At 42.1% G+C, this 13497-nt stretch overlaps 1 protein-coding gene across 3 annotated transcripts in view; it reads right to left on the reverse strand.

The window, feature by feature from the left end:
• LOC120299984 (ATP-binding cassette sub-family A member 10-like) overlaps nt 1-13497 on the reverse strand; it is an 80695-nt gene that overhangs the window by 17333 nt on the left and 49865 nt on the right. For all 3 annotated transcript variants that reach the window (XM_039325401.1, XM_039325402.1, XM_039325403.1), the window contains 5 exons: nt 12040-12216; nt 8356-8469; nt 7055-7180; nt 5924-5995; nt 4605-4696 (listed from right to left, as the gene is read on the reverse strand). In XM_039325401.1, the coding sequence (XP_039181335.1) occupies nt 4605-4696; nt 5924-5995; nt 7055-7180; nt 8356-8469; nt 12040-12216 (581 nt within the window). The remainder of the gene's footprint in view (nt 1-4604; nt 4697-5923; nt 5996-7054; nt 7181-8355; nt 8470-12039; nt 12217-13497) is intronic.

Here is a 13497-nt window from a genome sequence, read left to right on the forward strand (position 1 = left end):
TTCGCTTTCTTTTTCTTTTATCTTTCTTGTTTTATATTACTTTGTATGAGTTTTTAATTTCTTATTCAAAAGTTTTAATAAAAATTATATGTAAAAATATTATTTTATTCATAATATGAATGAGGGTATCACTTAGATTCCCCCCCTCAAATCCTGCTATACTGTGTCATTAAGCCTGGGAATTTTTTCTGGGATTGCATAAAACAAGGCCGTGAGGGCAATGAATGCCGCCACCTGCTTATTGGACCCGTGCCCCTCCTGGCTGGTTTCTGCCAGTAGGGAGGTGACACGAGGCTGGCTCCAGGCGATAATCAATGCCTCCTTGATGGAGGGGTCTTTCCTGCAACCTTTGAAGGAAGCGGTGGTGAGGCCCCTCCTCAAGAAGCCTTCCCTGGACCCAGCTGTTTTGAAGAACTTTCATCCTATCTCCAACCTCCTCTTTGTGGGGAAGGTTGTAGAGAAGGTGGTGGCGTCCCAACTCTTGCGATCTTTGGATGAAACGAATTATCTGGACCCTTTTCAATCTGGTTTCAGGCCCGGCTACAGCACTGAGACTGCTTTGGTCGCACTGACCGATGACCTCTGGTGAGGATAGGGGTCATTCCTCTATCTTGGTGCTTCTTGACCTCTCAGCGGCTTTCGATACCATCGACCATGGTATCCTTCTGCGTCGTCTCGGAGAGGTGGGGGTGGGCAGCACCATATTGCGGTGGTTCTCCTCCTACCTCTCTGACAGGTCGCAGTCAGTGTTGGCAGGTGGACAGAGATCGACCCCTAGGCGCCTCGATTATGGGGTGCCTCAGGGCTCGGTCCTGTCCCCCCTTTTTAACATCTACATGAAACCACTGGGTGAGATCATTCGGCAACATGGGGTGAGGTATCATCAGTATGCGGATGATACCCAATTGTATATCTCCATCCCGTGTCCTTTCAGTGAAGCAGTCGACGTGATGTGCCGGTGCCTGGAAGATGTGAGGGTCTGGATGGGGGTGAACAGGCTTAGACTCAACCCTGACAAGACCGAGTGGCTCTGGGTCTTGCCCCCCAAGGGTCATCCTGATGGTCCATCATTAGTCCTGGGGGGGGGGTAAATTTACCTCCCTCAGTGCAGGCACGCAACTTGGCTGTCCTCCTGGACTCACAGCTAAATTTGGAACATCTATCAGCTGTGGCCAGGGGGACCTTTGCCCAGGTTCGCCTGGTGCACCAGTTGCGGCCTTATTTGGACCGGGAGGCTCTACTCACGGTCACTCATGCCCTTGTCACCTCAAGACTGGATTACTGTAATGCGCTCTACATGGGGCTACCCTTGAAGAGCGTTCGGAGGCTGCAGTTGGTTCAAAATGCAGCTGCGAGAGTGATTGTGGGTGCACCAAGGTACACCCACGTGTCACCTATCCTCCGCGAGCTGCACTGGCTTCCTGTGGGTCTGCGGATGCAATTCAAGGTGTTGGTTATCACCTTTAAAGCCCCGCATGGCTTAGGACCAGGTTACTTACAAGACCGTATACTGCCGCATAGTTCCCAGAGACCGGTGAGGTCCCACAGATTGGGCCTCCTTCAGGTCCCGTCGGCCAGACAATGTCGGCTGGCGGGCCCTCGGGGAAGGGCCTTTTCTGTGGTGGCTCCGAGCTGGTGGAATCAACTTTCCCCTGAGATTCGAACTACTCCCACCTTGCTGGCCTTTAAGAAAGCCATTAAAACTCTCCTGTTCCAGCAGGCCTGGGGTTGATGTCCCCGGGGGGGGGGTAGGATACGATTGAGACATGCTGTATGAATGCACTTATTTTACTGTTTTATTGTTATATTTATTGTTTTAATTTTGTACGCCGCCCTGAGTCCCTAGGGATTGGGCGGCATATACATTTTAAAAATAAATAAATAAAACAAATATACAAAATATTAGTAATTTTCTTAATTATTAATTAGTAATAGTCAATTCTTCTTTTAATTCTTCTGAGACTAGTGCTAAGATTGTACTTTTGCTGTGCATCTTTTGCCATATTAAAGGGCTTGCGTGCTTCAGTAACATCAGGAGCTATGATGATGATGATAATGATAATGATAATGATAATAATAATAGTAATAATAAAGTTGGAAGGGACCTTGGAGGTCATCGGGTTAACCCCCCTGCTCAGGCAGGAAACCCTACACCATTTCGGACAAATGGCTGTCCAGTCTCTTCTTAAAAACTTCCAGTGTTGGAGCATTCACTGCTTCTGGAGGCAGGTTGTTCCACTGGTTAATTGTTCTAACTGTCAGGAAGTTTCTCCTTAGTTCTAGGTTGCTTCTCTCCTTGATTAGTTTCCATCCGTTGCTTCTTGTCCTGCCTTCAGGCGCTTTGGAGAATAGCTTGACTCCCTCTTCTTTGTGGAAGCCCCTGAGATATTGGAACACTGCTATCATGTCCCCTCTCGTCCTTCTCTTTGTTAAACTAGACATACCCAATTCCAGCAACCATTCCTTATATGCTTTAGCCTCCAGTCCCCTAATCATCTTTGTTGGTCTTCTCTGTACTCTTTCTAGAGCAGTGGTTCTCAACCTTCCTAATGCCACGACCCTTTAATACAGTTCCTCATGTTGTGGTGACCTCCAACAATAAAATTATTTTCGTTGCTACTTCATAACTGTAATTTTGTTACTGTTATGAATCGTAATGTAAATATCTGATATGCAGGGTGTATTTTCATTGTTATGAATTGAACATAATTAAAGCACAGTGATTAATCACAAAAACAATATAGCAATGCTCACTGGAGAAGCTTACTCTTCCTTGCTCAAAAATGTTGGGAGGGAGGGAAGGGGAAGAAAGGAAGTAAGATGGAAGGGGAAAGGAAGGAGATGAAGAAGGAAGGACTGATCTTTGGAGAGTCATGTTTTTCCAGATGGTGATGAACTGAAACTCCCAGCATTCCCCACTCTTCCACAGTGCTTTTTAGGGCTGCTGGGGATGGTAGTCCAGTAAGGTCTGGAGACACACACAGATGCCCTAGCAGGGAAAATTGGCTGGGTAATTGCTGCGGCTTTACTTGGAGGCATTCTGCAGCTCCTGAAAATCACTTTAACCAATTTTCCATGGTTCAGTAAAGGCAACAAGTAATAAAGCAAGCAATAGGTACTGGTAATAAAATAGCCCAAATTGTCCTTTCTCCGCACAATTGCCAGGGGAGGGGGGAGGCTCTGGCGGAGAGCCAAGCAGCGGCACCTCTGGGGCCTCAGAAGCCATGTGGAGGATCTGCGTGCCTCAGAGCCGCCGGCCGCCCTCTCACGCCCGCTAACCTGGAGCCCCCATCATCATCCGGCACCTCTTGCCCTCTCCCAGCTGACCCTGGGATCTGCCCACCCCTCCAGCCTCCTGAGTGCCATTGCAGTGGTGGGTTCACGAGAGCCCCTTTCCACGCCGCACAGCCTTTCACCGCCATGACCCTTCCCCGACTCGTCGCATGCGAGAGGGGCGCAACTGGAGTGCCAGCTCCTGCTTGGAAGGCACCGCTTCTCGCTTCCTAGCCCGATCGGCTGGCCTCCAATGCACATGTGGGCATCACTGCTGCCTCGCTCTCTTCCCCGCCGCCTGGCCGCTTCCGAGGCCCGAAGCCCAGCGAGCCGGGAAGGAGCCACTCCTGCCTGCCAGCCCCAGGGCCACGCCGAGTGCCAGAGGGCCGAAGCGGAGCGGAGGGCGGCAAGGCAACCAGGAGGCATGGGGATTGGCTCAGTGCCACAGCTCAGCTCAGCCAGCAGCAGCGGCAGCGGTGGCCCAGACCCGGCTCAGCCCGGCCGCCCATGCAGCTGAGCCAGCCTGGGGAGGCATTGGGGGCACGTGCGATGGTGTTGTGGTGGCAGGAGCAGGCACTGTTGGAGAAGGGTGCCCTGGAGGTGGAGGAGCCAGTGGAGAAGGAGGGCGGTGGCAGCGGCTGGATAGAGCAGCCGTGTCTTGGTTCCTAAGACCACCGGAAATATGTGTTTTCCAATGGTCTTAGGCGACCCCTGTGAAAGTGTCATTTGACCCCCAAAAGGATCACGACCCACAGGTTGAGAACCTCTGTTCTAGAGTCTCAGCATCTTTTTTACATCTTGATGACCAAAACTGGATGCAGTACTCCAAGTTGGCCTTGCCAAGGCATTGTAAAGTGGTATTAACACTTCACGTGATCTTGATTCTATCCCTCTGTTAATGCAGCCCAGCACTGTGTTGAGTTCAACCACACCAAACATGACTTGGTGGAGAGGTCAATGGATGGTCCAAACATAACTTAAAGTATGGTCCAAATACAAATTGTTATGATTGATTGCACAATCAATTTACCTTGGATTTGGCATTTTTATCCATCTATTGAATCTTCCCAAGGACTTGGGAGAGATAGTTGTTATAAGGAAATAGAAATAGAGTACAACTAGTAGCAAGATGATGGATTCAGTGATAGTAGAGATGGCTGTAGCATTAGAAAGCATGAAGGACAAGGTTAGGAAAGACTGTCATGTGGTTACTAAGAGTTGATTCCAATTTGATGGCATGTAATCAAACAATTAATATTAATATAAGTGCTTTCATTTAACTAACACACACATATAAAACACACTGTATGCATATTACAATATATACAAACCTAAAAATGGGATCTCTTCTCATAACAGTCTGGTCATATTTCATCACCAGATAACGCAGTAAAAATATGAGGATTATACCCTGCAAGTAGGGCTAAATAGAAGCAAAAATAGAAAATTACAATCATACATCCCGCAGTATAGTTATACAGATTATACAGAACAATGTTCTGATTGGTTCAGCAGGAATCAGAATAATCCTCAATTCACATTATGCTTCTGTCCAAACTATGGTTCTCTCTACCAGAATCATAAATTACAACTGTTTCATTAAAATGGCTTGCACACAATCACATGCAGTTTTTGAAATTAAGACATTAACATGCAAAGTTTTTAATTTACATTTTATCACAATTGCAGAATCAAGCTTACAAAGCAAATAGTTCAGCAATTTCATTGAGAAATGAAATAAATATAAAGACATAATAAATGTAGCTTCACAATTCAGTGGTGAGTTTGGTTTTATATCCAGTTTGCTGTACTCAATACAGAATTAAAATCTTTTTGAGCACTGAAAGCATATCCTGGGAGATCAAGTCCATTTCACTTCTCCATTGCTGTTGATCCTCTATAGAAGGTAAACAACAAGCAACAACCTACCTATGGAATCATTCTCCACAGATAGAGGGGACTGTGTAGAAAATGACTTAGAAGTAATCACACTGATTGGCAAGAAGTTTATTGTGGGATCACGGCCTGATTGCTAAGTAAAAAGCAGTTCTGGAGCATCTGTTTGGAAGATGTTCTCCTTCTCTGTTGGCCGTGGACATGAAAATGAAAGCAGTAAACAGAACTTGTTTCATTCTTCTCCAAACTCTGATCTCCAGGCTCCTCACAAGTTCATTCATTCTTTCAGATATAAGATATTCAGGCATATCACCTTCTCAGGAACAATAATAATTCTCATAATAATTCCCTGCAACTGTAGAAAGCAGACCTGCTTGCTATCACACTGTACCAGTGGTGTCACTTAAAAGGTAGGCAGTATATAGTATTAATGACTGCCTTTGCTTGTGCCATGGCCATATACTGAGGTCTAGGCCAAAAGGCTCCACCTCCATTTCACATCAGTGCTATACATGTGGGTGGGCGGGTGTGTTTTGAGGTAACTCACAGTTGGAATTTTGTGGTTTGGGACAAGCCCTCACCCTAGCTCTCATGATGAATATTATTATTTTCCTCATGCCTCAGCACAGTTAAAGAAATAATGCAAAATCTATTCCCAATAATAGTTAAACAAAAACCATTCCATTGAAACTCTGTGTATATATGTGAAGATGGCCCCCAGTACTATAAATAAATAAATACATTCAGTTCTCACCATGAAAGTAGATATAAAGAGCTGTGTCTGATTTGACATATCACCTTCCTCAATATAAAAGCCACTCAGCAGCTATTAACAAAGCAGAAGGAATTTTAAAAAAGGACAGTTATGTATTTTCCGCATTTCTATCTCATCCAAGCAAGGGCAGACTACCTGAGCAAATTCTTAATTCTAAATCCCTGTGCTTCCCCCCACCTCATTCCCTTCTGAGCACTTCCCCTCAGCAACTGCCAATCAGATGAGGGGTGGGGCAGGGAGCAAGGTGGCTGTCTGGAAGCTCTGGAGTCTGAAGCCTCTCAGTAAACAGACTCAGCTGATTCCCAAAACCCAGGAAGAAAAGCAAAGAATCTATGAGTTGAATAGCTCAAGTGTAGGCAGAGAAAGGGGCAAGGAAAAGGAGGCAGCAGCTGGGAAAACCAGAGAGAGAGAGAGAGAGGGAGGGAGGGAGGGAGGGAGAGAGAGAGAGAGAGAGGGAGAGAGAGAGGCGTTGAATTCCTTCCCTCTGGCCTAGTCTGAGGGAAAATGTCTTCCAGCTGTTTCCCTCAGACTGAGTCAAAATTTGGAAGAGGAGAAGAATCAAGAAGCCCAGCTGGGAATAAACAAGAAGAAAAAGGTTAAGACATTTTGTCCAAACAGAAATAGAAAACAAACTAAAAGAGAGAGGGGGGGGGGATGTTATATCAAAGGTGGAAAAATTCTGAAATGATTTATCTTGGTTTGATTTTTTTTTTACATCTCAAAAACCTGTGATTTTAACAGGAGTGTATAGAATTTATATCCACTGTACCATAAAAGCTATGATAGCTGAACCTATTTCTTGCTCACTACAAAAATGCATTTTATTAGTACTGAGCAGAGAAATTCTCCTGATTTATTTTTCTACCACTCAGTCTGATCAAACAAAATTCACTTTGAAGGAAAATTGAATTTTAGTGAAATCTCCAGTTTTGGAATGTCACTGGGAAGAGGCAGCCCTGCCCTTGAGGAATTGTTGGTTCCTGGGAAAAATTCAGAGAACTTTTTTACTGAATTATTCCCTAAACAAACTGGGGGGATGAAAAACTGCTTATGCTCAGCTCCAATTTTCATAAGAACAGGCTAAGAGTTAATAAATAATATTGCACTTACATTTGTAAAAGAAATTATAAAAGTCGTAACTGGAAACATAGGAACAAAAAAACCTAACAGATGGTTTATGTAGTTCTCTGTAATCAAACTTGTCATGATACTTATTATGAACAAAAGCAGCATGACCTAAAATGAAAGAAGAAAGTATTTTAATATTTTTTAACAAATGAAATCACTTTATCCATTTTTTTCTATAACCTCTGTCTTGACTTAATACATTATATGATGATTTCAATTAAACTCCCCTTTTACATTTGATCATTGCTATCCATGAAGCAGAGACTGCTTTTGTTCTCCTTGTGTTCCCCTTCCTTCTTTTTGCTTTTATAATTAAACCTGCTGGGGAAAATGAGATTTACTTACCTTATTTTTTTCACCATTGAATAATACAAAATATTTCTAACTGAATCACGGTGGGATGTTCAAACAACTTAAGTAGATGAAACATGGCAATGAACACTTACTCAGTTATCAAGTAATTTCTTGCTTAATTCCCACCCCACTACAATTTACTTACTGGTGTCAGCTCAGGGGTGCCAAGAACCAGAGGGAAGGCACCCCATGAGACACCTTAAATCTCAAGAGCAACACTATCTTGCTCATTCTTGAACTTTATCTTCCTGAATGCCTCAGGTCTTTGATGTCAAACTTACAATGACATTAAGAGGCATGTATATCCAATACATGTACTGCTGAGAGGAAAGCAATACCCTCCCCCAAAGTAAGCCTTGCAAGTGAGATTGGATCAGGAAGACAACTCTGTAACTATTGAAATTGGCTATAGTTTCAGAATCTTTCAAGTCTGAGTGTGCTTTTTCTCCCCTCTTTCTTACACCCCAAGGAGACAGGGAGGGATCAGCCTGAGTCTCTTCTTAATACAGTCTCCCTTCCCAGAACTTAAGGAACACTTCTGTCCTGCTGTCCTTGTTTGTGCAAGATTCCTACTGTTTGCTTTAAGGTTATTTCCCTGTCTATAACCAGCATGCAAAAGAGCAAAAATTCTGTCCCACAAACTAATCTGTCTCCATAGGAAATAGCTGCTACACCTACATGCCGGGTACATGGTGGGAAGTAGCAACAGAATGGTGCAGTGCTTAGCCTTCTTTTAAAACCCAGAAGCGCTTGAAAGACAGCTTCCATCTTCCAGTAAGTTCTCCTAACCACAGCCTTTCTGGCCAGCAGTGTGACCATAGAATCTTCCAGGTCACGTAGTTGTCAACCAAGAATACATTAGGCTGCTTTCAACCATCCCTTGTTAAGAAGAGGCCCCTTGCATATGGATACATTGGCTATATACTTACTAAAATAGAGATGACTGACCAAAAACTGGCAGCATGCTTTTTGTGGCGAAATACGAAGGCAGTTATGTATAGGAATAAAATAATCGATATACTGTAGCCAAGGAAAAATGCCACCTGCTCAAAAGAAAGCTCTGTATTAACAATTGGCTAATATCTTACCAAGAAAGCAGAAATTTCTCCTTCATTCTAATAGCTTATAATAATGTTTTTTCTTCTGTTTAATCATAGATATCTCTACAGTGCTTTACCATTGCCTCCTTCTTAGGGCTGAGAGAAAGTGACTGACACAAGATCATTCAGCTGGCTCATGCTTAAAGCAGAACTAGAACTCAGGGTCTCCTAATTTCTAGCATGAATCACTACACCAAACTCTCTCTTTTATAATAATTTCATATAATGCTTTAAGTACAAGGAACCTATTTACCAAACTGACATAGCAAGTATTTTAGTTAGTGAATTTGAGTGAAATTAACTTATTGTAAAGCAGTTTGTGACAATTTATGCAGATGAGTACATTGCAAAGCTTGGTCATCAACTTTGAAACATTACAGCCAAAGAAAATCCATATCCTTGAAAGAAAGAATGTCAAAATCTTTGCATTGTGAAGGCTAAGAACAGTAGCAAAGTAAAAAAGTGATCTTAGGAAATGCTACTGCAAATTAAAGGTCCATTAATCTATACTATTTTTAATCAATGTATTTCTCTTTTTTTCTTATAAATGCTATGCCCAACGCCTGGCAATATTTTTGCAATATTTTATATTCCCTACTCTTTTTTCCTCATTATATGAGATGGATCGGTAGGTATGATGTAATATATCTTCGACCAATTCAATTTATTTTTACTTTCCTCACAGGTAATCCTCAACATACAATCATCCATTTAACAATGGCCTCAGAAAAAGTGACTTATGATCCACCCTCAAAGTTACAACCTTCACCCCACCCCACAGTCATACGATTGCAATTTGGATGGTTGACAATCAACTCATATTTACAATGATTGCATATCCTGCAGTCACATGAGTATGTGTAAGCAAAGTCAATTAATTAAGTCAATTACAAGCAGATTTACTTAATGAGCATGTGATTCATTTAACGGCCATGGTAAAAGGGTTGTAAAATTGGGTCCTGTCATGTGATGTCTCTCTTGCATTGCTTAGCAGCCAATATGGTCACTGTCCTGATTGTAATCGTAAGTTGAGGACTACTTATATTTGTTCTTATCTTTCTTGCTGGTGCTAGGCAGTTTGAGTAAGGTTATGGCAATGTGTCTAAATAAACCCCCCTACAAACCCCACTGGCCATTAACCACAACTGTCTTCTAAAGGTGATGAATGGGGGCAAAGTTCCTCTCTCAGTTTACTGCCAGTTTATTGCTAGTTCATTGTTGGGGAGTGGCTTTTTCAGACAGTTGATGATCAAAGACATATTCCTGCCATTCAAGGTCTGTAGAAGGACTTACAAGTAGTCCTCAACTTACAATCACAACTGAGTCTAAATTTCTGTTGCTAAGTGAAACATTTGTTAAATGAATTTTGCCCCATTTTATGACCTTTCTTGCCAGTTGTTAAAATTATTATAATAATTATAATAATAATAATAATAAGCGTTGGAAGGGACCTTGGAGGTCATCAAGTCCAACCCCCTGCTCAGGCAGATAACCCTATATCATTTCGGACAAATAGCTGTCCAGTTTTTTCTTAAAAACTTTCAGTGTTGGAGCATTCACTGCTTCTGAAGGCAGGTTGTTCCACTGGCTAATTGTTCTAACTGTCAGGAAGGTTCTCCTTAGTTCTAGGTTGCTTTTCTCCTTGATTAGTTTCCATCCATTGCTTCTTGTCCTGCCTTCAGGCGCTTTGGAAAATAGCTCGACTCCCTCTTCTTTGTGGCAGCCCCTGAGATATTGGAACATTGCTATCATGTCCTCCCTCGTCCTTCTCTTCATTAAACTAGACATTCCCAATTCCAGCAACCGTTTCTTGTATGTTTTAGCCTCCATTCCCCTAATCATCTTTGTTGTTCTTCTCTGTACTCTTTCTAGAGTCTCAACATCTTTTTTACACCAAAACTGGATGCAGTATACTAAGTATGGGCTTATCAAGGCATTGTAAAGTGGTATTAATATTTCACGTGATCTTGATTCTATCCCTCTGTTAATGTAGCATAGCACTGTGTTGGCCTTTTTGGCAGTTACAGCACATTGCTGGCTCATATTTAAGTGATTGTCACTAGGACACTGAGATCCCTCTCACAGTTACTACTATTGAGCAAGGTACTCCCTATACTATATCCGTACATTTGGTTTTTCTTGCCTAAATGTAGAACCTTACTTTTTTCACCATTGAATTTTATTTTGTTAGATAGCGCCCAGTGTTCAAGTCTGTCCAGATCCTCCTGTATCCTAAGCCTGTCTTCTGGAGTGTTGGCTATTCCTGCCAACTTGGTGTCATCTGCAAATTTGATGAGTTCCCCATCTATCCCCTCGTCCAAATCGTTGATGAAGATGTTGAAGAGCACTGGGCCCAGAACAGAGTCCTGGGGCACCCCACTACACACATCCCTCCATGTAGATGCAGTTCTATTGAGGACCATATGCTGAGTATGGCTGGTCAGCCAGCTACGGATCCATCTGGTGGTAATGCTGTCTAACCCGCATTTTTCTATCTTATCAAGTAGTAAGTTGTGATCTACTTTGTCAAATGCCTTACTAAAGTCCAAGTAAATTATATCCACAGCATTCCTCTAGTCCACTAATTTTGTCACTTGGTCAAAGAATGCAATAAGATTTGTCCGGCATGATCTATTTTTGACAAACCCGTGTTGGCTTTTAGTAATGACTTTGTTTGCCTGTAGATGTTTGCTGATTCGTTGTTTGATTATCTTTTCCAGAATCTCCCCAGGTATTGAGGTCAGGCTGATAGGTCTGTAATTTCCTGGATCCATTTTTTTCCTTTTTTGAAGATGGGAACTACATCAGCTCTTTTCCAGTCCTCCGGTAGTTTCCCAGTGCTCCAGGATCTTTGAAAGATATAGTTCAGTGGTTCTGAGATCACATCTGTCAGTTCCTGAGAACCTTGGGGTGTAATCGATCTGGTCCTGGTGATTTGAACTCGTCTATCATTTTCTTGCCTATCTTAACTTGTTTTTCTATTCTGTTTTTTATCGCACTATTTTTGATAGGTTGGTCTGTTTTTTCCCTTTGTGTAAAGACAAATGTGAAAAATGAGTTAAATAGTTCTGCTTTCTCCCTGTTGCTTGTCACCTTCTTGCCATTTTTCCCACTAATGAACCAATCATTTCCTTCACTTTACTGCAATTATTAAGTTAGTCTCAGAGTTGTTAAGTGAATCTGGCTTCCCCATTGACTTTGCTTGTCAGGAGGTTGCAAAAAGCAATCACATGACCCCAAGACACTGCAACCGTCATAAATATGAATCAGTTGCCAAGTATCTGAATTTTGATCATGTACCCATGCTGCAAAGTCTTAAGTGTGAAAAATGGTCATAAGTCACTTTTTACAGTGCTGTTGTAACTTTGAACGGTCGCTAAATGAGCTGTTGTAAGTTGAGGACTACCTGTGTTCTGATTATTATAAAAAGGTAGACATGAATGCTTGTCAATAAAAATTATAAATGTAAACCTGAATTTTCATTCATGTTAAAAATGAATGAAATTCAATTACCAAGCAGGAAATCAAGCTGGGTATAAAGTGAGGGCTTGCAACTCCTATTTTTAAAAACCACGGCCAAAGAACTAAAATAAGTAGAAGGCAATGCAGGGGCATATCCACCAGAGCTTGTCCACACCAGTAGGCAGAAGGAAAAAGTCCTGCAATTCGCAGCTGGGAGCGAGTTCTTATCTAGTGAAAAAAGAGAATAAAAATACCAAATAATGACTAAACTATTTAATTAAAGGATTGCATAAATTCAATTCAAAAAGATGACAGAAATAAATAGAATATACTTTTTTCTTCCCTCCCACAACTTTCATCAGTATATTGATATATCATAACAAAGCCTAGCAGCCTTTCATAGCCAACCAGCCTAGTCTGAATGTCCCTCCTCCCTCTCTGGTTCCTTCCTATTTACAAATATTATCATACGAAGACACTTGGTTACTTATATTCATTGTTTAATATTGTAGCAGAAAAGTTAAATTTTGTCCTAAATCTAGTAAAGGTCGCTCTTGTTTAGGACAACCTCCCCCAAAAGACTTACATGACTCCTAGAAGGTAACTTTTTTCTAGCTATAATCTCAGCCTGTGAATCCTTAATTAATCATCAGCAACAGCAGCAAAACTCTTTTAAGACACGGATTCAAACTCGATCGCATCATGTGACATATTGTGACTTTTTTTGCCTTTGTGGAGCCGGGGTGGGCATGGCCTGCACATGACATATCCAGCCTGGGGGCCACCAATTTGACTCCCCTGTCTTAAGAGAAAAACTGGTTGCGCTGTGTAGGTTCCCTTCAAACCTTTACTTTGGATCTGGATGGATTTCCAAATAAGTATAATTTGCATGTCAACTCTGCAATGAACCTGGCTGAAGCCATTTTGCTTGTTTTCAGTTGCCACAAGAATGGGGGAGGAATAAGGAGATTTATTCTAGTCTAAACAATTCTCTGTCCCATGGGAACCAAGGCCATTCCTGTTCGTTAGACCAAACTATTCTTTTGGGAAATGCAGTTGATTGCATAGTTTCTGGGGAGGGAAGTTAACTTTGTCATAATGTAACTTTTTGGAGGAAACTTTAGTCTTGGTTTCTGTGATGATCCAGGGCATAGCACAGAGGCAATGCAGTCAGCTGGCAATTCAAACAGTTCTTTTATTGCTCCAAATTTTCCCCAAATGCTCCCATGTTTGCTGGCAAGCCTCCAACAAAATAACACACACACACCTTCAGCCAACTCTGGCTGAAAATAGGTTCAAATACAGTCTGATTAGCATAAGAAAGTATTCAAGGCCATAGAGATAACAAGGAAGAAAACATAGACTTAACGAGTCTGTTTGAATCCTAGCTTGCCTGAGCAGTATCCAAAAGAGAGAATCTGAAATACAGTCCGATAGTCAAAATTTCCAGGTTTCCAAACAGAAGCAACAATGCACAACATTCCAAGGAATCAGCATTTGTTCCCAACA

Source organism: Crotalus tigris, unplaced genomic scaffold (assembly GCF_016545835.1).
Source record: "Crotalus tigris isolate CLP2741 ecotype Arizona unplaced genomic scaffold, ASM1654583v1 scf7180000024337.5909745, whole genome shotgun sequence".
NCBI lineage: Eukaryota > Metazoa > Chordata > Lepidosauria > Squamata > Viperidae > Crotalus > Crotalus tigris.